Source organism: Temnothorax americanus, unplaced genomic scaffold, assembly GCF_048541705.1.
Source record: "Temnothorax americanus isolate GAGA-0224 unplaced genomic scaffold, ASM4854170v1 Scaffold15, whole genome shotgun sequence".
NCBI classification, from domain to species: Eukaryota; Metazoa; Arthropoda; class Insecta; order Hymenoptera; family Formicidae; genus Temnothorax; species Temnothorax americanus.
Window position 1 is genome coordinate 2,158,299 of NW_027509286.1, and position 25,540 is coordinate 2,183,838.

Here is a 25,540-nt window from a genome sequence, read left to right on the forward strand (position 1 = left end):
AGCGCGTCTACGTTCACTTCGCTTCTCGGAGCGAGGCTCGCGAGTTTCGCGTTCGCGCGACTTCGGCCGCGCTCGGCTCGCCGGTGCCGCGCTCTCGCGATTATGCGCGCGCTTCACTTCGCCGCGCTCTCAGGCCTCTCGCGCCTGAAGCGCCTGAAGTTAGCCGAATGTGTCGCGTTATCGTTCGCGCGGCGCACGAAAAAATAGAGAGAGACGCTCGCGCCCGAAAATTTTCTCTTTTTCTATGTTTTCCTTATGCAAATAATCCTAAATTTTTGTATTTTCGGCGGACGACAATGTACGTACTAACATGCACTAACATGTGTAAATGTGCGTCATGTAAATTTATATACACGTGTATTATTGCACATGAGCGAGATTTCGTAGCCACATACAACAGTATAGTGCTGCCATCTCGAGAAAGTCGATCGACTAACTCGCAATGTTTACAATCCGTAAACCGTCGATACAGATTACAACGATAGATCCCTGTCTTCGTCCGAATATTTATCACGAACATATATATTAAAATTCGCTCGGACCGGCAATTCTTATTAATTTAATGAATATATTTATGCGATCTCTCTCTCTACCGTATTCTTTCGCGTTCTGATCTCGCGCAACTTTTCTTCTTTGTAAAATGTAGGAAGCAAATCTCGTTGATGAATTCATACGCAGCTCTTTCAACGTCGTTATATTATTTACCCGATATCGCTCACCGGAAGACTATCTTAATCTTTCGGACCAATCTTTGCACAAACATCCAGCGATCCAGCCTTTTTACGCAGCCGTGGACCGCGCATTTGTCGATTCTTTTTCCAGTGTCTCCCTCGATCATCCGAAATTTGATAAGCCAGGCGTTATTCGGACAGATAAATGAGACTCCCGGATCGCATTTCCATGAGCTACGAAAATATCGGGCCCTAAGGCCCCTAAGCGTTGAACTCACCATGCGGCGACCGACTTGGTGATCTCGCCGAGCGAGCTTTCGGCACGGATTTTTGGCGTTCAAGTCACTGATAGGTCGTGATCGGGCACGAGTGGGCACGAGGCTCTCGCTTACGCGGCGTTGCGACGCGATGTCCTCGAGATCGCCGCGATAGCAGACGCGCGAAACAACAGTTCTCTCGTACAGTCTAATCGCGGAACAATCAGTCGTTCAATATGATTCATTACTTCGAGAATAATCTGACGATTGCACGTTAGTGCTGGCCTACAACCATGCTTTAAAGGGTAGGTATTTAAGCTCTAAGCCGTAAGAAATTGACCAATCACAATCGAGTATTCTTCTCACGTTTCATTGTGATTGGTAAATTTCTAATTACGGCTTAGAGCTTAAATATCCTTTAAAGCAAGGTTGTAGATCAGCACTTACGAGTATCGCACTAAAAAATAATAATCTCGCAGAAAATAATCGAATATAATAATCTCTTTCCCTTCTCCTCCTCGCTTCGCTTCACATTAAATATAGGAAGTGACGAAACGTGATTACGAAAGCAAATAATAAAGATAGAAACAACGATGATAAGATAAGCGAAGTCTAAAAGCGGATTACTGCAATGATCGCTCCGACCCAAGGAAAAGTAGGTCGGTAAACTTGGAGCAAAATGACGCGAGAGTCATTAGCGCTGATCGCGAGGGGAACGTTACGGTCCCACGTGCATGTCCCACACGCAATGAAACTCGCATCGGCCATTTAAAAGCTCGACAAAGTGAGTCATCGCGGATAACTGATGAGCGCCGCTAATGCGATATATCGAGCTCGACGGCGTTCCTCGTTCGCCCAAGCTGATATGCGCTCACTTTTTCGCGATTGTGGACTCTTCTAGAGCGTAATAATTACGATGTTTTATTGTAAAATTGTAGGCCTTTTTTTGCGCCCCTGAGTCATCACGGAGTAGCAGGACGACTTTGGTTAAACTCCGATTAACTTAACCGCGATTAACTTGTTTAGTGGTATATTCGCGTAATATTTCGTTAACGTGGACAGAATTATCAATATTTTTGTCGTCTAGGAAATGAGAGGAAAGATTAGATTAGGAAGAGTTTATTATTTTTAATATTTTGCCGTAAGCACACAATTTTGCTAGCTAAGGACGAATTCAAACTCCGATTAATTTAATTGGCAACTCACTCAACCGGTAGAGCTGCTTACGCTTACGGCAACATTTATAGCTATTCGTCCCTAATTCGACTTGATCAAAAACAAAAAATTGGTAATTATATTCACTAAATATTGCTTACGTTAACGTCGTACCGATTAAATTAGTCGGGACGTCGATAAAGCTTCGAAAGTCGTCTGTATATGAAGAACGAGATCGCGCGATCGAAAATATTGCGACTGATAAGAATCTAAAATGTGTCCATCGACGGTGCTTATGTGCTCTAAAGGGGTCCTTGAACTCCACTCGAAGATGCTTTCACAGTGATAACGACGATAACGAATACATTTTAAAAGGTTTGACTACGATATTATTTACCTTTATTTTAGTTTTTATCAATCGAGCAATCACTTTGTATCAAGCGCGCGATACTTCATTCGTGATGTTCTCCACCAAGAAGCTCTTTTACTTATTCTCATCGTTAATAAACACGTCTAATTCTGTCTATCCCCTCTGTAAACCGTTTTTGTCGAATGTTTTCGGGCGAGACGGAGGAATAACTTGAGCGAGGATCGTGCTGATGGGAGGGCAAGAAAGTTACATATATTTCTCAAGAAATTTGTTACCTATATCTTACCCTTCGTTAGCTCAACCTGCGGTCAAAGTGGAGAATAAGAAGATTATTCCCAAACTGTCTTGGAAAATTAGTAGGTTTCTATAAAATGAAAATTATGAAACGGACAGGGTTTAGGATATGAAATCCAATAACGGATCGACGTATTCTCGATTATCAAAAGTAAAGAAAGGAGAGAAAAAGAGAGAGAGAGTATAAAGATTCAAAGGGGACTCGTGTAGGTTTCTGGCTGCTCTTCTTTATTGTTATATTAAAGAAAAAAAAGATACAGCTAGTAGGAACAGGCCTATTTGGCATATTTATACATGTACAGTTACGCTTTTCATAATGCTAATAGCTAGTGCTACATGGAGGCGTGTACACCGTAAGATCTAACAATAAAATATATACAACTTTCAATATAATGATTAAACTTAACCCTTTAAAGGTGAGTATTTTAAACGAGCCTTATTACGCAGAATGCAAAACAAAAAAAATGAACTATGCAAACAAAATTTTAGATTAATTGGAATACAGGATTGCAATTTTTTATCAAAATATTCAAACTTTATTTTATTATTAGAATGTGATATATTATGACAGCAAAGTATACTGTGGCTCATCTGCTACGCCCGTTCTTAAAGAGTTAAATCAAATTGAAGGGTTAAAATACAAGGGGATAGGGCTGGATAGGGCTGCTTTACGTCGCGAAAATGCCTCGTCGCGCCATCGGACGTCACGTGGCCGTACTATCGACCGTTACCGCGGCAACTTCACCCCCCTTGAGCTCCGCCGGGCTGGCGCCGCTGGCGGGCTCGTCGGCGCGTCTCGGCCTCGGCCCCGTGCGTCGCGCGTTCACACAGCTCGGCCTGCTCGGCGCTCGGCTCCGCTTGTCAGCTCAGCTCGGCGCCGCGGAGCTTGAGGCTTGAGGCGCATCGAAGATGGCGACCGGAGGGTAGGGTCGAGCCGGAGACGCGACGCGAAGCGCACCGCGAGGCAACCCAAGTGGAGAGACGGCCGTGGAGTGGTCGGAGCGAGCCGGATCGAGTCCGGGTCCGGGTGAGGTGAGTAGCCGCGCGAGCCGCGTTCGCGGAAACCAGTCGTGGTTGTGTGTCGTGTCGTATCACGTGTGCTGCGCCTCGCACCTGTCGGCGGCGACGATGACGGCGGCGGCGGGTAACTAAACCATCGGCGCGATCGACGAAATCACGCGCGCGATCCCCTTCAATCCCCTTCGCGTGGGCTTTCGGTAAGTTCAATGCGCACAGATCCGTGCCACGGCGAGAAACGGGAGCGACACGCGCGTGTGAGTGCCGCGCGCGACGTGACGCGACATGCGTGCGTGCGTGCGTGCGTGCGTGTGCGTCGCACACGCTCGAGGAGCCCTAATCTATACTATAGAGAGGTGGAAGATCTCTCACATCTCTCTCGGAGAAGGTTGCTCGCGTTACTGAATCGCAAGCTGCGCCGAGGAGCAAGGAGAAAAACGTCCAAGATCGGACGCGGGAATGAAAATTAAAAAGCCAAGGAACAATAATTCGCGAAGCATTGGTTTAAAAACGGACTTTGTCTCGCTCTCGATCGCACGTGTTGTTATCTCGTGTTATTATTTTTTTTCCCATAAAAAGTAGAACGAACTGATACTGAAAGCAACATTTCTTAATTCTCGGATTAATTACTTTGTTATCTGTTTGTGAATTCTGTTCTATGTTTAAGTAAACAAATTTCTAAGTGTATCGTCAATTAACTGACAAAGTTAAAATAACTGATTGTAATTTTTTTTTTTTTTCAATAACGATACATTTTCTGAGTTTCCAATGATTAAATCCATCAATTTACTCTTCCTCTTCATCTTTTTTTTAGAGATATACATATATAAATGGCATATTTAAATAGAAGCAGATATGCGTTAATCGTCGGTATAGTTTCAGTGTTGAAACACCCCAATGTTGCGAGTAAATTGTTAAACGCAATTCTTTATAATCCGAACTTTCGCGAGGAGAGTCATTCTTGACGTCATATCTCGAGTTGCATCTCTCGAGCGCGATGCGAATATGCGATTTCGTTAACGAAGCATCTAGCCGGCGCTTTATATTTCTCGTTAGCCGCGCCTCCGCTCCTCAAGTTGCTCCAGTTTTTTCCGCCCGCAAGCATCACGCCGCGCTCGTCGCACGTCGCACGCCGCACGCCGCACGCCGCGGCGCCGTCGGTCGCGCCGGCGGCCGTGTCAAGCGATGGTGACAAAAATTGATCGGTGCGCGGTTAGCAGATCGGGTCACGTAAACGCCAAGTGAGCTTTCAATCGCGCGATGTAAATGCCTTCCGCGCGATCAATGCCCCCGCGTACTCGTATACAAGGTGTCCCGCCGTCAATCGTGTGAAATTTTAATGGACCTTTAACGCGTTCGCACGCTCCGTTACCTCGCGTTGGGGAAACTTTGAAAAGAAGTTCACCTTACACCTTCGAGACGCCTGAAGAGTTTTGTCGAATGCGAGAGAGTCGTCGCCGATTAAGCTTCCAGAGCTTAAAGAATTTACTCGTGCCATAAGATGTTTTTTTTTTCGTGTAATTTGCATCGTGTATATAATATCGACAATCGATGATATATCACATTGAAATCGAATCGGTTGACAAAATCATTCAATTAGTAAGATAATCTGTCAATTATAATTTTGTTGCTACTAATTTGACACCTTGTATACGAATATCGAGAGACATTGCCATATCATTTATTCTTATCGCAATTATGTTCTTTTTTATATATCATAAAAAATACATATATCAAGAAATACTTAATAGGTAGGATTACCCTCAATTTTTATTTCATCCATTAAAAATGAAATAAACAAGAAATAATTATATTATGTTTCTCAGCATATTATATTACTTAAAATTTAATTAATTTGGTGCATATATCGATCGTTATTAAATATTTAAAAATACCTTGATATATTCGCCTGTTTTAGAAATATCAATAATTCCAATATTAGTAAAAAAAATTTTCGATAAAAGAAATTTACAATTAATATCTTTTATTTGCAGTACTAACTATTAGACAGTTTCGTTTATAATAATGGTAAATAACTAATCAAGATGTGTAATATCTAAGTAACACTAATCAGATAAGCATCTGTGTGTGTCGCAATTCTTAATGCTTACTTCGCCGTAACATCTCTCGTTCACTCTCGTTTATTATCTAACATCCGTAAATGTAAATGAGGCTGGTTATTATCGATGGGCTCCCGCAATTTAATATCTACCGAATAATGTTGATTGGAATTAGCGAAGAATTGCCTCCGGTGTCTCTAATTTCTTTCAGATCTGGTGGCGGGTTTCCTCCGGTTTTCCGCTAATTCAGGATTCCGTCGGGACGGCTAAAACACTAACCCACACACAATTCGCACGTTCTTCACCTGTGTCGATAAATAGCGATTAACGCGCGCGTAAACGTACTCGCTCGCTCGTCAACGTCTAGTCAAAGGGATAGAGGAAAAAAAACCGGAAAGAAAGAAGAAATGAATCGGCGAAGAAGGAAACCGTGAACGCTCCGATCGAGATAAGGGTCGACACATGCGAGAAACCGTAGCCGAGCCAAAGTGTGTAAATATAGAAACAAGATAACTAGGCTGATTCAGAGGGATCTCCTCGACGGTCATCCTCCTCGCCGCCGGTGATATCGTACCAAAGAAAGAAAAAATTCGATCCCGTATCAAGTTCCTCCATGTTCCAACGAGATCGATATGTTCGGAGTAACGAAGCGCAGAAGCGAGCGATCACTCGAGATTGAATCGTGAAGCTTTCGTCAATGTCGAATAAATTAGATAAGATAGACGAGAATCGCGAGGAAACTTAATCGAAGTAAGTGCCATTCGAGTATTAGAGATTAATTCAAGCGCGACAGATTAAACGCGAAGCATGTTACGCAGGTGGACGGCTTTTTGAAAAACGATCGGCGGAAGTGTCGCGAAACGTGAATCCGAGGCTATCGATCTTCGTAGGCGAGAAGGTAGTATCGACGACGCGACGACACGAAAATTGTGACGAGCTGGTCGAGTTCTCTGGTAACATCGATGCAGTGCTGGCTGGCACGAGTCAGCGTTTCCAATTCAGCGGCCACAGAGAGCGACATGCACGAGAAGACTCCCTTTCGTTGAAAAAAAAAAACCTTTCGCGATTTATCATAGTCTTCGCACAAATAATCGATGGCGCTGAAAGGAAACACTCTTATTTTCTGTAGACCGTTCAATCGTCGCTCCGTTAAGAAATAGAAAAATGCTGGCGTTGTCAAAGGAATGAAACCCTCAAAGAATTTCGCTGATCTTCGATTTTTTTTTGACGTTTATGAAACAGATTTCATATAACGATGTAATTAATACGTAGCAAAAGTAATACCTCATTATCGAAAAAGTTACCAATTGAAACTAGGGTATAGCCGTGGATAATATACACAGAGACAATATCATCTAAAGAAGCGTATGCTGTGGAGATTCAAATGCCGCTTGCTTTTTTAAATTAATGAGAACCAAAGATCGACGGAATAAGTTGCGGACTTTCTATTCGGGACCCCCGAAAACGAATTAGCATCGAAGTAAAACAAACGGTAAGTGTTGTGCCCAGGCAAACAGCAGAAAAGGGTGAGAGGTCACAGACGGCAGGAAGGAAGGAAGGAAGAAAGGCACAGGAAACAAGAAAGAAAGAAAAGAAGGAAGGAAGGGTTGGCGATAGTCGCTTGGAAGCAGGTTGAGGACCCGTCTGGAAAAGCGCGGAAAGGGCGACGGTGTCGTGGAAGCGAGGGGGTTCAACGTGCGCGGGGGAGAAAGAGAGGAAGAGGAGCCCCGGTTATCGTCGGGAGGGGTGTGCATCGGGGCTGATATCGACCGAGGATTGCGCTTGCGTGGAAAAAGGCGCGAGCGCAATCGTGAGAGAGAGAGAAAGAGAGAGAGTGAGAGAGAGAGCAACGGCGCCCTCCGCGTCGAAAGAGGAAGAGCCCTCCCGTTCCCCGTCGTCAGTCGATCGTCGCGTCGACGAGGAACCGGCCGCCGTCGCCGCGACCGTCCGGGGAAAACTTCCGGTGTTCTCCTGGCAGAACCGGCAGAGGCCGGGTGCACGACACGGTGATTCCAACGCCCGCACTGGCCCGTACTTCCGGGAGCGAGCTGCCCGGGCGCGACCTCGCGGAGAGCTCGACTCCGCTCGGCATTGCGTAGCGTAGGATCGTCATCGTCGTCGCCGGGGGACGGGGAAAAACCAGCGCTGGCGGTCCGAGGCGGAGAGGGGCACAGACCGAGGTATATCGGGACGATAAGAACGCGATAAGCGGGCCGCGCTTTATAAACGCCTATGCGTGCGCGCACCTCTTCTCCTCTCCTCTCCGTCTCTCTTGCTCCCTTGTTCTTGCTTGTTCTCTCCGACCTCATCGCCGTCACGCTGATAAAAGACGAATCTGGAGATTTCCTCGAGAAAGACCGCGCCGCTACCAGTTCGGAACTGGCGATGCCTCGTGGCGGTCATTAGGGCATTGCGACGAACGGCGATTCCTAAGATGCGGATACGGTGGACTTCTTCCAAATCTCTCGTTCCGGTCGCTGATAACGATCGGGGTCACAGTCGCGTCCCGCGCTCCGCGTTCGATCGCCGTGTTCGGAACGTGAAGCGACATCGATGCCTGACTGGCGATTTCATTCGTTTTGATTTGGAGTTTTCGTGAACCGTATGGGTAATAAACGGGTAAAAAATACATCGGACTGAGAACAATTGTGATCAATAGAGAATATACATGTCGCACGATGTCGAGTGTCGTATCCGTCGACAAGCACGGTTCTTCGGGGTAGCAACGCGTGCTTATAAATTTGACCGAAGGGGGGAACGATGATCGATGTGAGTTATTTCAAGACGGGCGATCGACACGGTATGCTGAGATAATCAAAGTCGAGCGTCGAAGTCTCTCGGCGTTATCAGAGTCTGGGTTGTATAGAAGTCTATCGGCACGGCGCGATGATTAGCATGCAGGACTATTTTGAACAGCTAATCTTAAACAATCTAACTGGATCCGAGCAACCGCAGGAGGAAGTTCAGCTGACCGAATTGCGGCCGGTGAAACAATCGCGCATCAGAGAAAATGTCAAGGATACGGACGCGACCGACGCTCTGAGAGCGCTCAGGAGTTTTTCGGGCGACTGCGACGATGGCGAAAGCATTGATCAGCGAGAGTTCAATTCCTGCAAGAGCGTCGAGCAATCGGAATACCAGGGTGGCAAGCTTCAACGAGTGGAGGCTCATCGGAAAAGAACGGAAGACATCAGGAACACTGGTAAAATCGGTAATGAGGTGACGGTAGAGCTAGTATGTAATGACGAGAAGATCGCACACGTGAAAGCACCGAGGAGGAAGCTGGTGAAGTCGAGCAAGAAAGACCGAGAAAAGCCAGACGATATTACTGAAAGAGATGGTATTACTGAAAAAGAGAATCCCGAAAAGGAGCTCAGATTAAGGATCGACGCCATCATTCAAGCGAATTACTTACTGGAGCGCGAGAACGTTGTCGAGGAACTCGAAATTGTGGAGCATACTGACACTCCCTCCGCTGCCGCCTCGACAAAAGCCTGTGTGAAAAACGCAGAGAATAGCGATAGCTCCGTGTGTAATTCGGTGGAAGAAGAGGAGACGACGAGGAAGACGAGGAATCGGACCTATAAGATCAAACAGGATCTACAGAAGAAGTATTTCTGCATCATATGCGACGCGCGCTTCAAAGGTAGCGGTGGTCTGCGGAATCACTACAAAGTGGTGCACGACACTGGACCGGTGTTCAAGTGCCACGACTGCGGCAAGGAGTTTAAGCTGAAGGAGCGATTGAAGCTGCACGTGCGCATGCACACCGGCTTCAAGCCGTACAAGTGTTCGGACTGCGACAAGGCGTTCGCGCGGGGTGGCCAGCTGTTGCAGCATCGTCGCACGCACACCCAGGTCAGACCGTTCCACTGCGAGCTGTGCTCCACCACCTTCACGTGCATGGCCAATCTGTCGCTACATCTGAAACGTCACACCGGCCAGAAGGATCACAAGTGCGACCTGTGCGGACGCGCCTTCGTGCGTCGCGACGCTCTGAAAAAACATCTGGAGTGCCTGCACCGCGACGTCAAGTCCTTCCTCTGCGGGATCTGCAACAAGACCTTCAAGGGTCACCTGCCGCAGCACATGAGGACACACGCGAAGGACCGTCCGCACGGCTGTGCCACGTGCGGCCAGCGATTCGCCCAGAAGTCCCAGCTGACCGTGCACCAGAGGACCCATTCCGGCCAGCGACCATTTCGCTGCCTGGTCTGCTGGCAGGCCTTCGCCCATTCGACCGCCCTAAAGCTGCACACCCGACGACACACCGGAGAACGGCCGTTCAAGTGCACCGACTGCAATACCGGTTTCACTCAACTGCCACATTGGAAGAAGCATATGAAGTGCGTACACGGCAGAGACAATCCGTATGGCTGCAAGCGTTGCAAGAACTTTTTCAGAATTAAGAGCGATCTGGAGAACCACGAAAAGACTTGTCATCCAGAGGCTGAGGAGGAGGATGACGATGGCAACGTTTCCAGTAAACCGGCCGGCGGCTCCGAGATCGTCGAGAAGACCTCTGTCACCGCGAAGTACAAGATGATGACGGTGGAGAAGATGCGGCTGCTGCTGGCGGTTCTCCTGAAGAGGATCAGTAGGCAGGAACGGTTGGACGAGCTCGGCTTCGGCAAACGTCTCATCGACGACGTTCTTCAGGACTCCCTGGTGTCGGCTGGCAAGGAACCGGTCACGGGAAGCGGCTTGTCCGAACTTGAGGCTCTCACTCGGAATCTAGAAATCTTCCTGGAATGGACAGTGCCGAAGGAGCACTTGGAGACTTTTCGTAAAATGAAGAAGTCACCCGAAGATATTTTGGAAACGCTCACAGCTACGTAAACACGTTCATCCATTAACAATAGCTTTATTATCTTCCTCTCGACGTGAAGATTAGAAGAGTGAAATGAAATCGATAGCATAATGTCATCTCGCGCACGTTTGTTCGAATGACAGCAAGTTTTTCTGCACTCGGTCTTAGCTTAACCAAAATTTGCATCAAAATTTAAATATTTTGTCCGAATTCTTTTTTTTTAATACTTTAATTTTTCATCCAACATCATATGCGACTTTTTATCTGTGTAAACTTTTATGTCTTTTTCTTTTCTTTTACATTTATAATTTATGATTTATCGCAAAAATCTTTTAGGGAGTGAAATAGAATGCCGGAAACTGCAACTGGCATGACCGCGGTCATGATATGATCTCTGCATCCATTATGCCTAATAATGATAGACTAATAACGATTTTCGAGAGAATTCCAGGGAATTATTGAGTCATTTTTAATCGCATCAATCAGCCGACGATAAAACGATCGAAGTTTTCCGTGTGTGATATCTAATCTATCAGACGAATGTTAATTTCTGTGGTGCCATGTGTCATAATACTTGCCATACTAAAGTATATAAATACCAGTGAGTACACCGTATGATTTAGGGAAGCTAAGTAAAATCCTTTTATTGTAGCGTAAGGTAAATCGCATCGGAGTAGAACATGTATTGTCAAGTTAAATTAGCGAAAGTCAAGGACGTTTCTCAAACGACAGAAGCAAACCGCCGTGCTTCTTCGACAACTGAGATAGAGTTATACGTTCTCTTGCCATATCTGTTAAAAACATGCATGCACACTGGCGAAGAATACGGTGAGAGTAGGATCGTTTTAGTACATAATATTACTCTAATTGTAAGCACGACTGTTCGTATACCAAAAAGAAAACCAGAAACGAGGCTAGCACGAGTCATTCGCAATTACGTTCTTTCGCGCGCAATCGTTACATTATCCTATATATTTATAAAGATATATACGTCTATATACATATCTATTATATATATACACACATTTATAAATTGAATATTATGAGATTTTGTTATATATAAATGTGTTCACGGGCGCGTCCGGAAAACATAGATTTTGACACGATCTTGCGCGACGTTCCCGTTGTAGTAATACTATTATTTGTTATTTATCTCATACGTGCACTCGCGCGCAACTGGAGGCTTGATTGGCCGCGGATGAGCAAACACGTCGGCGTGCCGTGACATTGCCATCATTTTAGATAGTCATAAGTAAATGTGAGCAGACAATAATGAACGAAGGTTGCGAGTTTAGTATATATTAGTCATTGAGAGAAGAAAGATATATATATTATATCCATATACACACACACACACACATATATATACATACATATATATATATATATATATATATATATATATATATTGGTATTAAGTGAACATATACTGATGGTCGCGAGGGGGAAAGGAACGAAATATCTTTTCTTATCGATTCTGAAGATGTCAAGTCTCAGAAAATGATTGCAATTCATTTCACTTCGATGAATGAAAGTAGGATGTACAGTAATATAAATTGACTATCAAGATATAGATATCTGATGCAAATAATTCTTTTTCTAGACAAAGACATTTTTTTCTTGCTAGCGCGTAAAATCAAAATTAACTTGGTATTCCTAGAATTGAGCAATATTAGCTCAATATCAAAAAAAGTTCCTTTCCTCGACGTACCATAAGGATATTTCTCAGTCGTGCGTTGGGCTAAAATTAGTCAAAAATGCTGCAGTCGGAGGTGCTATTTTGTGCGAATTTTGTAATCGTTTGCAATATTCGAAGCTGTTCGAAAAGAGATTCGTTTTCCAAGCTTTCTTTTCGACACACCAGAATGATCAGAGTGTTGTCGAATCCAAAGACTTCGTTATCGTACTAAAGCATTGCCAAATATATCGCGTATGTACTCTGTTACGTTTTATGATTTCAATTTTATTATTAGCAGGCATCGATATGTATTTTGCGTCGCGCGTCCGTAAAGCGAGTAGGAAAGGAAAGAAAGCAACGCGTATTCATGCGTGTGACGCACCTTAATGTGTTAACATGAGCTTGAATGTATGGCGCACGCAGTGACTTAGCGTTTTCAAATTTATTCGGAAGATCGAATCTACGCTTACGGTTCACGCGGATGCAAATGCGGGTCGGAGTGCACTTTGAATATAGATCGAGGTCGGAGGAGACGAGGAGAACCGTTTCGAATGGCCTGCAGGAAGCGTAGCTTCCTATATTTCCTCGACGAAGTCCACTAACTCTTGGACAATTTTGAGTTACGGTGCCAAACCAAATAAGTAACGCTGGCGAGATTGACTATCCTGTCTTTCGCGAATTTTAGTCTTATTTTTTTTTTCGCGCGAGATCACGAAATTAATATTCGAATCACGTTTTTTTATCTTTTCAGCATCGACGAGATCAGGATACTATTGTTTTCCTTTAGTGCCATAAACTAAACATAGTCATATTTGTACATTAATATATTGTGCGATGTGTGGGAGAAAACAATTTGAATAAACATGTTTCTTTATTCGGTCGTTTCCTTTCCTTGTGAACGTCACTTTTCTATTAATATCTCTCACGAGTAGATATTAATTAGCGCGACTGACGTTAATAATAATAATTCATTCCATATACATGATACTTCATTTCCTTCACACATTATTTAATTGAAATATTTCACATTTTCTTATTCATATAATTGAATAATAAAAATATATCAACTTAAAGTAGGATATTTATAAAAGAAAACATACGTATAGCATATATCGCACATATATCACATTAATTATTTGAAGTGAGATTTACATACCGCGATAGAAATCACGTTTAATTAATAGTATTGTCATTCGGTCCTCCAAGTATCCAATAAAATACGAACGGTAGTTTCATGTCCACTTGCAAACCAGTAATATCTAGGCTCTGAAATAATTTATAAATATTTTAAGTTTAGTTGTATTGCTTTGTTTTAACTTTCAGATATTTATCGCTATCGAGTGAAATATTTACCGATGTGAAAACGTCATATTTAAATCCAATTTCATTTTGATTTAGGAACACTCTGGAGACCTGCTGTTGTAATCCCAAAATTTGTACTTTTCCAAGAATTACCTCTTCGTTAAGGTAGCTTTTATCCATTTTTATATTCATTAAATGGGATTGGTTTGCAGTGAAAGACTGCCATAAATATTCTTTATTTTTTATAGTATCTGTAGATTAAAAAATATAATTAGTAGTCAAGATATAGTTCAATAATTGTTTAACACAAATTATATTTTACCCAAGTTATCGCCATCGTCCCAATACAGCTCTCCGTTGGCATTTCCAGCTTCATCCAACGCTACTATTAATTCAAAATCATTCTTTCTGCTCTCCGTTGTCGTTACACCCGGTTTCTGCGCTGGAAGTATCGAGCCTCCACGAACCAATAACGGTATGTTGTCAATCGGTGCAGGTAGGGTATAATGTTTCCCGATCGAGAAGAAGGATTTAAGAGTATAATAATCGTACCAAAGACCACGCGGTACGTAAACAGCTATCTTAGTTTTATCCTGTGAAATATAAGTTACATTGATTAATTGTAAAAGCATCTCAAATTATGTAAATAAAATGAACTGATGGCGTACTTCTTCGAGAACTGGATTGATCATAAGCGCACTTCCCCAAAGAAATTGCGTATCAATGTCGTAAGTCTGTCGGTCATCGGTAAATCTATATAACGTTAATAACATTGATACGCATGTTATTCGTAGTAGACAATAGATAAGATGGGTATACACAAGGTGTTGATACGTACTCAAAGAACAATGGACGCGCCACTGTTTCCCCGAATTTATGCGCTCTGAAGAATAAGGTGTACAAATACGGTAGAAGCCGATAACGTATTCTGAGAGAATTTTTTGACGATTGTACCACTAAGTCGCCCATTGCAACTGGATCCTGCTCCTGTGTACATATATAATTCATTTTACGTTATATTGGAAATATTTCAATAATTTTTACTATTAATCGATATATATATCGGCACTCACAATTGTATCATCTGAATTATGATTTCGAGAAAATGGATAAAAAGCACCAAGTTGCATCCAGCGATTACACAACGCAGCGGTTGTGTTCCCGTCGAAACCGCAAATATCTGCGCCCACCATTGGAATTTGATAAAAATTGAGTGACAAAATGGCTGGAATGCTCATCTTCAGATCATGCCTGATAAAATGGTCCTTTAATTAATAAGTGAAGATAATATAATGATGTACATTAAGATAAACTCTAATTACCATGATGAATAAACGTCACCCGTCCAATGACCCGCGTAATGACCATGTCCTACCCATGTCGAACGAGATATTATGAACGGTCTTTTTAATCTAATCTTCCTAAGGGCACTGCATACAAATTTGGTAGAATAAATTCTTGAGCTCTCTGCAAGAGTTAAAAGATTACAAATTGCTTTTTCTACTTACTAATTCGTGGCAATCGCTTGACTCGTTCCGTAAGTGTTGTGAAGATTATAGTGTGTGCCCAAATAATGTTTCGCATTCATGCAAAGAGTTTTTGTAGCGAGCAAATCACCAATGACATGGGGGACATATTCGGGATAATCTAGATTATTATGCGCACATCCGTTTTTATAACCATTGTAGAAATTGGACGGTTCGTTCATATCCTTGATGCGGGATTAATACAATTTAAGTAATTTAGAAATCGAGTAATTCAAAAGTATCAAAATAATTTTTTAAATCAGTCGAGACTTACGATCCATGCACCGTCATACGCGAAACTGTTGTGCATATCGCCCATCATATTTGCATAGTAGATCATGGTTTTAGGGTTCGTGAAATCGGGCCATACTGTGGAAACGAAATTCCAGACTTTGGCGACGAAAGGCTTGTGTGAGATACCGTCTTTCACAAATATGTCTAGTTTTATTCCCTCATCATAAGGCAGATAAGAACCATTATCTTCGGAAGCAGATATGCCGGCGTCTATTAAGGGGATATAATGCATTCCTACCTGTAATAACAAAAATTATTGACATAAGCCAACTCTTGCCCATCGCATGATCTTTTATAGTTTGATATACTATACCGAGTGAATCTCTTTCACAAACTTAGGCAAATCTCCGAATTTCTCTTTATTATATGTAAAATCATTATTTTTGTCCATATAATCCAGATCGTTCCATTGAGTATCCTATAAAATACAACATAATTCATGATAATGTACATCTTACACATTTTGAAACATTTTATAATACAGCAGACATTACAAATGGGATGCCAGCCGCTCTCGTTCTGTTCCACACTGCTTTAGTATTTTCCAACGATCCATATCCAAACCTTAATGTACAAAGTATATTAATATTCATGACGTCGAATATTATTTTGTACCAACATAATACCTGCATAAATGAAAACCGAGCGACCAATAGGGTGGCAAAAACGGTTTGCCTACGAGAACGGAATATTGTTTCACTACATCAGCTGGAGTCGGTCCCAGGAAAAAATAAATATCGAAAATACCGCCGATCGTTCTAAATGTTATAGCCGGTGTAGGCTGCAATATCACATCTAAAATATACGAAGTTATACTTAAGATAATAACTTTTGATAAAATTATATATTTCATATTCGTTTTAGAATATATAAGAAAGAAACGTACCCATAGCGTTACTGTTTAGAAATAAAACTCCATGAGCCATTCCAGATTCCTCCATAACAATGTAAAACGGATGAGATCCATACAAATTTGCCTTTAAGTAAATAGAGAAGATATTATTTGCAATATGCAGAAACAATCCATTTGCTCTACGATAAAATTAAGCAACATACGTTCTCCGTTGGTGGTTGATCTTTATTGAATAAAGTAAATGATTGCCAATTAGTATTTAATTTTAAGCTTGATCTATGCTCGCCAATGCCATAAATATTGCTTGTTGGTAGCAATGAGCTTATTTGTAAAAACTGGTCAGCAAATATAAAACCTCCAGTCCCAATTGAATTAAATCTGCAAGTAGAATATATTATAAAAATAATTTCAATGATAACTCTCATAACTTTAACGTATCAAAATTATGAAACTCTTACAATGTTGTGCCATCACTGATTCTATTGACTTTAAAACCAGGTTTTACGCCATCGCTGTTAAATTCATATTTTGCGTCGGCAACTCGGTATAAAAATGGCTCCGGATCCGATCTAATTGGCCATGGTGGTTCGTATCGTGGTTTCAAGGGATCATATATCTGAAAATTATCGTATCATTCTCTTATTACAATGCGATAAAAAATTACAAGATTCTATAAATATTCATTATACCTTCACACGCAGAATTGAACTGTCTACGCTTGTGGCTTCTACCTTCACAAGAGGCACATTATTCTTGTACACAGATTTCTTCTCTTGGCTGAGAAAGCCTAAGAAGTTGCTACCATCCTGACTGTGGTTAATAAATTTATACAGATTCCATCCCTCGGGGTAGTAACAATAAGGAATGTACAATGGCACGTGCTTTTCACTTTTGTTCCTCGCAAGAGGATTCCAACAGCATCCTCTGTCTGTACAAGATAGTTGCGACGCTCCATCCTCTGGGTGGCAATCGAAGCGCAATATTTCAGGAACATTAGTGCACTGTTTTAAACATATAAATAAATAATATAGTGACACAATAAACGCAAATATAAATAACACATTAGTTGTTTTTCTTAAATTGTAACAGAGAAATTTAGATTTCGCTTACTTGAGCATTGTCAAAAGATGCGTTTTCTTCAGGTAGGTTACTTTCTTTCTTCAAAGGCACTATTTTTCGATCATACGTTTCTTGTTCAATGTACATATCGGGTGTATCCACTAATACATGCTGATACCTTGTCTCCTCGATACTGTCGTTATTTATATTAATCATAAATTCCACTTCCGCATTGTAACTACTTGTAGTAGTACGTAATGGGTTCATAATGAGGTATAATAATGGAAGACCGAGATGAAACAACAATAAAGTCGCGATGAGGCTGAAGAGTAACGTTATTATTAAGCGTTTTATGTTGCTACGTTTATCAAGATTCGACTCTTCCTTTTCATGTTTTTTCGTCGACGGCTTATGAGATTCATTTTTCGATGTTTTAGTCACGATGGTTTCAAATCCTCCGGCAATATTGTTTGAGTGATCTTTGATTGCACGGTAGTATCCTGATTTTTCAGGAACATCCTGCCCATGTGCCTTTACATCAGTCATGTCTCAAGTTGTTGGTCAAAACTGCTTCCACGAATAGTTTCCAGCGGGTTCTGCCTGAAAGCGATAAGGATATTAAAAGCATTTTATGCATGAGCGTACTTGTACAAAGTCATTACTGTCAGTCGAATGAATGTTTATGAAATAAATGTTTCTTTAACAAATGTAAATAGACACGGGCTACGGGCTATTCTTGGACAGAACTTTTAATTTTTTCATTTTGCCGGCAACGTTATCGTCCTGCACGCATTTTTATTCTACACGAAGAGTATGCTGCAAAATATGTTCCATTCTATGGATGAGAACGCAAAATTTAATGAAAAAATTTAATATATATTTTATAAATATATATTTACATAGATCATAACCTTCAAATTACCGAGATTACATGTATTCGCTACACAAATACACACCAGGCTTCTGAAAACAAATATGTTCCACACTGCACGTGCCACTATGTGCGTCACAGAGAACTTAGATTAAAATATTAATTATTCTCGAGCGGAGAATCTTGCGCTCCGGACCGCTCGCCGCACTTTGCTCACTTTGCTGCTGCGCATAATGCACATATGTGGCTGTGGCAGTTGAATGTTGAATGCTGATCTTTACATCGTGTGCGTTGATCTTTGCATCGTGTGCTTTTCATATGCGTCATCTCCGCTCAAATCTTTACCGAGTATCCTAACATACTCTATATGATTAAAATAGCAAAATGGAAAGCATTGTATGAATTGCTGGCAAATGCGTTCTATGTTGTCTCCCTGACTCTCCCTATTATATTGTTATCAACATTTTCGCTTGTTAAGCTTGAATTATCAGGCAAACACTCGTCAGAAGAAGTTATCTCAGTCTCTATTCAGCTGACTCAGAATCAGTTTGATATGGCTATTATCAGTGTTTGTCAATTACTCAATGCATTTATCAAATTCTTGTCTTATCGTTATGATAAAAGTACATACCCCTATTTTTTTAAAACTATTGTTTAGCAAAGCAGACAGATAGGAAATTTTTCATTACTGCATCTTTGAACTTGTAAAAGTTAATCAAAGTAGCGCGAAGATTTAAAGTGCAAAATTATATTGGAACAGAGTGCATCTTTTTATTATAGATTTAATCAGCAATACAGGCGCATTACGTATAAATTTTTGTACAAAATATGTATTTTGTATTATTATTGAAAATTATTGAGACAGTTCTCTTTCTCTTCTTCACAGTTTCGAACAATACCTGAAAACAAATTTTTTTTTATTTTATAATTCATGAAGACATTCAGATATTTTCTTATTCTCGAAATATGTTAAAATCTTACTCTTGCAAATTTCGTTTAAAGCATTAACGGTTGGCGAATCGGGCATTTCCGTCAGAAAATTTCTACCCTCGTCGCAACATCTGGCTAGCAATGGGTCCAGAGGTATCGAGCCTAAGAATTCTACATTTAATTCGTTTGACATCGCCCGTGCACCGCCTGACGAAGCTGGAAATATTTCTGCGGTATTCTGTGTGCGAATACGTTTTATTAATCATATCCGTCCATCCTTCTCTTTCATCTCGCTCAATCACCGTTCTCACCTTGCATTTAGGACATACGAAGATACTCATGTTCTCAACCACACCCAAAATTGGAACGTTCACTTTTCGGCAAAAGTCTATCTCCTTCCTGACGTCTAAGAGGGCAACTTGCGGCGGTGTCGTGACAATTATGACACCCGTAATACCGGCTCCTTTGAGATATGATGTAGCTGACAAGTGTTCGTCTGATGTGCCAGGCGGTGTATCCAAAATGAGATAATCCAACCTACCCCAGTCAACTTCCGACAGGAACTGCCTGATCATACCTGAATATATATAGATATGTGTAAATTCGTACATAATAATAGAAAAATCGACCAATATAATAAGAGCTATATAAAAGATGAGATCTCTCAAAAGCATACCATTCTTCTTTGGCCCTCTCCATATAACTGCGTCGCTTGGACTGCTCAGCAAAAATCCAATCGACATCAGTGACAAGTTATCCTCGATATACTAGAACAAAATAACAATATGCAATGTTATGTAATAACTTTTTTTTTATCGGCATAGTAATTGTACTCATAATTTACTTACTACGGGTGACCATCCTGATCCACTTTGGTGAACTTGTTCCCCGAGTACTCCCAGTACTCTTGGCTGCGACGGTCCGCAAATGTCGATGTCCAATACTCCCACCTGATAAGATACAAGATTTGAAATAGAATGTAAATTGTCAAATTTTAATATATATCACAGAGAGATTAATTGAGTTATACTTTGCACTTGTATATCTTTATTTATATTGATTTGAAATACTGAAAGAGAATGAGAACACTAAAAGTCTGGTAATCAATAAAGGACTGGCACCGGTTGATACGACATACATAGGCCATTAGTTGACTATAGATATTCTCCTTCTAAGGTTATTTCCTGCAAACTAGTGGCTGAGCATTCACCATGTACATTGAAAATCATATGGATGTACTTGGAATGGGCAGAAGAGTGAGTCATTACATTAAACTTGCTTTTACATTAACTTTATCGCACACGTGTGAGAATATTTATGTGACAGTAAAATATACAGCATTTATATTTTTGTTAGCATGGCATAACGCATAGTGTGTAACGTATAAGAAAAATTAGATGCAAGTAGATAAGGAAATTGAGTATTTTGTATTTTCAAACAAAATTTGTATCACGCACACATTATTTCCTTTTCATTTACGATTAGTCACATGCTTACATTTCTGTCAGGATTATTTGCTGCAAGACACCTGGATAGCAACGACGTCACAGTACTCTTGCCTACTCCACCCTTGCCTGAAAGCACTAGCAGCTTATTCCGCACCGAAGATAGCCTTTCTTTCACAAGCGCGATGCCAGGATCTGGCTGCTTGGTGGCTCCGGACGAGCACAGCGACTGATTCGGGCATCCCGCACAAGCTGATGCTTTGCCAGCGTTCTCACTCTGGGTCCCAGGACAGTCTAAACATTTTATAAGCCTCTTGGCATTTGTAGCACTTGGTAAATAACTATATGTAATAGATATGATTTGGCAGAAAAAGAGAAATGATGATTCACACATGATAACAGCAATATTATAGAAATGACAGCTTATCATATTATTTTAGTCAGACCCTGTCCAGTTGATATTTTTTAAATGTAAAACGTAAAGATTATATACTTCCTAAATAATACGAAGAAAAGTGTCAAAATTAAAATAGACAAGTGTTGAGTTAACCTAACCTTCAATTTGACATCCGTCACGTTATAAACGTGATCTAATGTAAATAATATATTAATAATTACGTGATTTTAATGAATATCGAGTTTACATCTCTTGAATTAATTCGATTTACTTGCAACCTCGATTAAAATCAGATTTCGTATATACTCACGTTCGGGAGCTTCGCTAGGTACATCTGCCATGTTGAATCATTTAACTCTTTTCTGATATACTTACATATTGATAAAAATATAAAAAATTATTTTTTTTTCGGAATTTTGTACTATTACATTTTTGCTGTTATGTCATACTATTGTATTTTTTCTTTCAAAGAAAATTTTTTTACCACCACAATTAGAGAGAGAGACACAGTTCAATTTCTTTTATAAATCTTACCTATATATGAAAAATATGACTCTCTTTATAATGATCCTCCTCATCTCACAAATAATGTCTGATGCATTGCATAATAAATGCCTCCTTCATTACGTTATATTTTATAATCTGCAAATTTATTTGGAATAAATAATTACGCGTAATTAAAAAAAAATATATCTTACATATTTTCAAGATTCAATCAAATAATATTACTTTTGTTATAAAAACAATTTTATAGTATAATAGGAACATGCTGACGCTAAATAAATTTATGATGTGAGATTTATAATTTAAACTCTTGGCAGATAAAACAAAAATTACTTTTATTTTTTGCATCTACATATTTTACTTTTTAGCAATTGCAACCATGGAGTATAGCCGGAGGTTCAATATCTTACATGGAACCGATATTTCCGATCCGTATAAGTGACTATACTCGTACACACCATTTACTGCCATGGAATATCGGATTCGAAAATACAGAAGTTATTTCGTTGTAAGTAGGTTCAACATTCTCTCTTAGGATTAACTATAATTCACTCGCTTTATATCATCACTGCTGTGGCAACGTAGCTGTATAGAGATGTCGTTCTTTGAGCCCTTTATATAAAATGATATTGATTTAACAAACTGATGTTATTCTGTACATTCGTATCTCCGCCGGTTCTCGCGTTCTCGCGGTAGATTCTTATCCTCCCCTCGAGTAAATACCTAGCAGACAGATTTGGACATGGATAAGCATATAATTATTCTATTATTCTTTTGCAGAGCCACAAAGTCGATATCGAGTTACGCGCTGGACGCGAGTAACAAAATGAGTACACGGCCGTTGAAATTTCCAAATCTGATCACGGGATATCAACGCAATCCCGTTCACGCATCGCAAGCCGCCCTTTACACGAGATACACGCCGCACGAGTGGTTTCAGAAACAGGTGAAATATTACAACGAGGCAGATTCGCAGAGGCATTATTCCGAGAGGATGCGAAACGATGCTCTGAGAGTTATCAGGTGCAACAGCTTCCTGGGAACAATTTTTAAATTACGTCACGTATATGGATATTACGGTCAAAATATTTTTCAGAGATGCCGAGGAGAAGATACAGCATGGTCAGTACGATACCAGCCGAAGACTTGGCGAAAGGATAAACGACATTACTTTTTGGCGTAACGAGGTGGCAGCGGAACTGGAGAGAATGCTTCGTGAAATCGAGAGACTCCACGATTGCCGTAGTGTCCTAGAAAAAGCAGCGCGAGATATCGAAGGACCTTTGCGTATTGCAGAGGAGTGTCTGTATCACAGGGAGGCTAGAAAAGGTCTGCAGGATATCGCAAAACTATTTCTAACTTGTATTTCATATTTCCGACAGCGTGAAGTTACAATAAATAATCTTATAATTTTCTTTAGGTACAGAATTGGTACATGACGAGTCGGAAAAGTGTTTACTGCGAGAAGTAGAAAACTTGCGGACAAACCAGAAGAAATTAGAAGCCTGCTTGGACAAATGCAAGGATCAGGTAAGATGTACCTTAATTTGATACGATAGTGAAATTCCTAGCTACTCGACGTAATTACACAATTAATATTATTCTGTTTATAGTTACGAAATTGCAGGGCTTCGCAGAATCAACTAGAGTTGGATTTAAAGAATAAGGAGAGCGCCCTGGGCATAGACGCTGTTTGTCACCAACTGAACAATCACACTCAAGGATTACAATATTATTCTGGAATTGAGAAATACGATCCATGGTAATTTAATCACAGTATTTGCATAATTTTTGATAATTATTATATTTATATATTTATATTTAATAATAATTATATTTGTTCTTAGCGTTTCAGAACAAGAAACCTGGGCGGATGCGGTGAATAGGATAGTGCAAAGATCTCAAACGGAACGGAACAAATCCTGTCAATTACGCACCACTGCCGAAAGTCTTGTCAACAAAGTCGCTCAGGAAATGTGGAACACTTGGAGCAACACCAATAACGCTTTAACCCATAGATCGTCTGAGTTACTTGAGGCTAAGAACAAGCTCCAACAGCATTTGCAAAAGGTATAAAACGTTATGCGCGCAGCCTTTTCGGAGTAAATGCGAGTTGTGAAATATTACAGGTGCAACAGGAAATATTCGGCGTTGAGAAAAATTTGGAGTTAATGCGTAAAGCTATCGCGGACAAGAGTTACGCGACTAAAGTCGCACATACGAGGATGGAGGCGAGGATGCATCGTCCCGATATGGAATTATGTCGCGATTACGCTTATGCGAGGTATATATAGCTTTATAATGCGCCAGCAGCCGCCATAGATGAGACGTTATTTGAAAACACTATATTTATATTGCAGCCTTCAGAAAGAGATCGACGAAATAAATCATCAACTCGAGCGAATGCACAAGGCGCTGAAAGAACTCGAGAATCAACATCAAAAATTGCTGCGAACTCGAACCATGCTCGAACACGATCTCGCCCTTAAAATCGACGCGATATACATTGACAAAGAAAAGGTTTGCGGTCTTAGACGCGCGTATCCTGTTAACGCATTGTTTAGATTTTAAAAGTATATTCTCTGTTGATCCTCTATACACTGCCGTTTATGGGAATGTTCAGTCCCGTCATTTGGAATGCACTCCTAAAGAAATTTAGGCTACGTGATATTTTCACAATTCGAAGGGAGTTTGAAAAAAAAAATTATATATATTAAATATTTATTTATTTGTATATACAATTGTAACACTACTAGGGATAATTACGTTTTACTTTGTTAAATGGCCTCTGGCGTAACTCGGTACAGGCAGATTAAATCCTGGTTTGGCTTCGAAAAATGTATAAGAGAGAACTATCTCGTCAACAAACTCCATCTTCGGATCCTCCGCGAATTCCGGATCAATGTAGAAGAACACCGGCATGTCAACCTTGATACATAAGAAATATAAGTTATACCGCACTGCCTAATTCAATTGTATAGATTATACAAATGTTCAGTATTTGCATCTTTGCTTTCTATTTCAGAATAGAAACTGGTACAAAGAAAATATAACTACAATTGTCGTTGAATACATAAAAAGCTGGACTGTCGAATTATTTTGTTCTATATATTATCAACTTACTTGTTCGTGCGGGTTAAGCATCTGTTCCTCGAAACAGAAGCATTGTATTTTATTGAAGTACTGTCCTACTTCGAAAGGTAAAACGTTATACGTGGATATTCCTACAATCTGGTTGTTCGTCGGATTTGTGGCTGTGTAAAACGCTAAAGCCGTCTCTCCGGGAATAACCGTAATCTCCCTCTGCTGAGGCTTGAAGTTCCACTGCATCGACGACGCCACATCGGCATTGAACTTAATCTTGATCTTTCTGCTTTTGACAGGTGACATCGCGGTCACTTTACTAGCGTCATGACCAGTCGATACTGTTCCGCCGTAACTATATGACTGTAGAACAAAAGGAAAAACTCGATGAAGAACAGATCCACGTGTATCGATACTGACATTGGGTTATATATAAACGACATTGAATTTATCGAAGTCAGATGGGACCGAACTCGAGTTAAGGCATAAAACAGAGAGAAGAATCGCACCTGGCAGAACATTCTGTACAAAGGCACCGCGGAGTAACTTAAACCAACTACCAGAACTCCGACTCCGGCCCAGTAAAAGGCAGTGGAGCGCAATTTCTTTTTTAACGCGCCGTCCGAATGGTCTTTCATTAAATTTCGCGACACGCCGGTGTATATCTGCCTCGCGCAGGCTCGCGTCGACAGTCGGCAAACGTTGAGGTACATCTCTCGTCCTCGAGAATTTCTCCACCGCTGTCCCGTCAAATCCAAGGGAGCCGACGACTAACCTAAACGCGGCTGAACTTCGATGTATCGCGCCGTTTGAAATTAAACTCTCCCCGGGACCATGACGACGTCAAAGAATGGGGGAAACGAGAACAGTTTTCCCGGCGATACATGCGTGTCCGATTGACACTTCCAGAGGCTCTTGGATAAAATCTTGGGTAATGACAGCACGCACCGCCGCGCGCCATGC

The 25,540-nt window shown here is 41.0% G+C and overlaps 5 protein-coding genes across 12 annotated transcripts; 2 read left to right on the forward strand and 3 right to left on the reverse strand.

Annotated features, from left to right (window-relative positions):
- The first annotated feature begins 163 nt into the window (after window positions 1–163).
- LOC143895173 (tektin-3) lies at window positions 164–24,089 on the forward strand. Of its 2 annotated transcripts, XM_077402128.1 has the most exons (10): window positions 164–2,458; window positions 20,324–20,403; window positions 21,862–22,001; window positions 22,274–22,516; window positions 22,590–22,822; window positions 22,914–23,023; window positions 23,107–23,255; window positions 23,341–23,563; window positions 23,623–23,777; window positions 23,854–24,089. In XM_077402128.1, the coding sequence occupies exons 2-10, from the start codon at window positions 20,359–20,361 to the stop codon at window positions 24,062–24,064; spliced, it is 1,509 nt and encodes a 502-aa protein (XP_077258254.1). In that variant the 5' UTR covers window positions 164–2,458; window positions 20,324–20,358; the 3' UTR covers window positions 24,065–24,089. The 2 variants fall into 2 exon arrangements, with proteins under 2 accessions (XP_077258254.1, XP_077258255.1); XM_077402129.1 differs by lacking the exons at window positions 164–2,458; window positions 20,324–20,403 and adding an exon at window positions 20,786–20,925.
- On the forward strand, window positions 3,555–11,230 carry LOC143895170 (uncharacterized). Of its 2 annotated transcripts, none has more exons than XM_077402121.1 (2): window positions 3,555–3,779; window positions 6,036–11,230. In XM_077402121.1, exon 2 carries the CDS (start codon window positions 8,711–8,713, stop codon window positions 10,661–10,663), a length of 1,953 nt encoding a protein of 650 aa, XP_077258247.1. In that variant the 5' UTR covers window positions 3,555–3,779; window positions 6,036–8,710; the 3' UTR covers window positions 10,664–11,230. The 2 variants fall into 2 exon arrangements, with proteins under 2 accessions (XP_077258247.1, XP_077258248.1); XM_077402122.1 differs by lacking the exon at window positions 3,555–3,779 and adding an exon at window positions 3,814–3,964.
- Window positions 12,297–18,621, reverse strand: LOC143895166 (lysosomal alpha-glucosidase). Of its 4 annotated transcripts, none has more exons than XM_077402064.1 (18): window positions 18,303–18,621; window positions 17,398–17,946; window positions 16,977–17,288; window positions 16,746–16,903; window positions 16,491–16,665; window positions 16,321–16,411; window positions 16,061–16,229; window positions 15,929–15,998; window positions 15,748–15,852; window positions 15,415–15,672; window positions 15,123–15,325; window positions 14,937–15,044; window positions 14,688–14,865; window positions 14,453–14,601; window positions 14,283–14,367; window positions 13,937–14,207; window positions 13,666–13,865; window positions 12,297–13,578 (listed from the first exon to the last, which is right to left on the reverse strand). In XM_077402064.1, the coding sequence occupies exons 2-18, from the start codon at window positions 17,890–17,892 to the stop codon at window positions 13,486–13,488; spliced, it is 3,120 nt and encodes a 1,039-aa protein (XP_077258190.1). In that variant the 5' UTR covers window positions 17,893–17,946; window positions 18,303–18,621; the 3' UTR covers window positions 12,297–13,485. The 4 variants fall into 4 exon arrangements, with proteins under 4 accessions (XP_077258190.1, XP_077258189.1, XP_077258187.1 ...); XM_077402063.1 differs by having other exon boundaries at window positions 18,269–18,621; XM_077402061.1 differs by having other exon boundaries at window positions 18,258–18,621.
- Window positions 18,964–21,455, reverse strand: Nubp1 (NUBP iron-sulfur cluster assembly factor 1). Its single transcript, XM_077402136.1, has 7 exons — window positions 21,300–21,455; window positions 20,645–20,886; window positions 19,996–20,097; window positions 19,824–19,914; window positions 19,459–19,724; window positions 19,199–19,385; window positions 18,964–19,116 (listed from the first exon to the last, which is right to left on the reverse strand). Exons 1-7 carry the CDS (start codon window positions 21,328–21,330, stop codon window positions 19,061–19,063), a joined length of 975 nt encoding a protein of 324 aa, XP_077258262.1. The 5' UTR covers window positions 21,331–21,455; the 3' UTR covers window positions 18,964–19,060.
- On the reverse strand, window positions 22,682–25,540 carry Cox11 (Cytochrome c oxidase copper chaperone COX11). 3 transcript variants are annotated; one of them, XM_077402145.1, is made up of 4 exons: window positions 25,087–25,540; window positions 24,617–24,940; window positions 24,260–24,421; window positions 22,682–23,230 (listed from the first exon to the last, which is right to left on the reverse strand). In XM_077402145.1, exons 1-3 carry the CDS (start codon window positions 25,288–25,290, stop codon window positions 24,263–24,265), a joined length of 687 nt encoding a protein of 228 aa, XP_077258271.1. In that variant the 5' UTR covers window positions 25,291–25,540; the 3' UTR covers window positions 22,682–23,230; window positions 24,260–24,262. The 3 variants fall into 3 exon arrangements, with proteins under 3 accessions (XP_077258271.1, XP_077258270.1, XP_077258269.1); XM_077402144.1 differs by lacking the exon at window positions 22,682–23,230 and adding an exon at window positions 24,124–24,138; XM_077402143.1 differs by lacking the exon at window positions 22,682–23,230 and having other exon boundaries at window positions 24,198–24,421.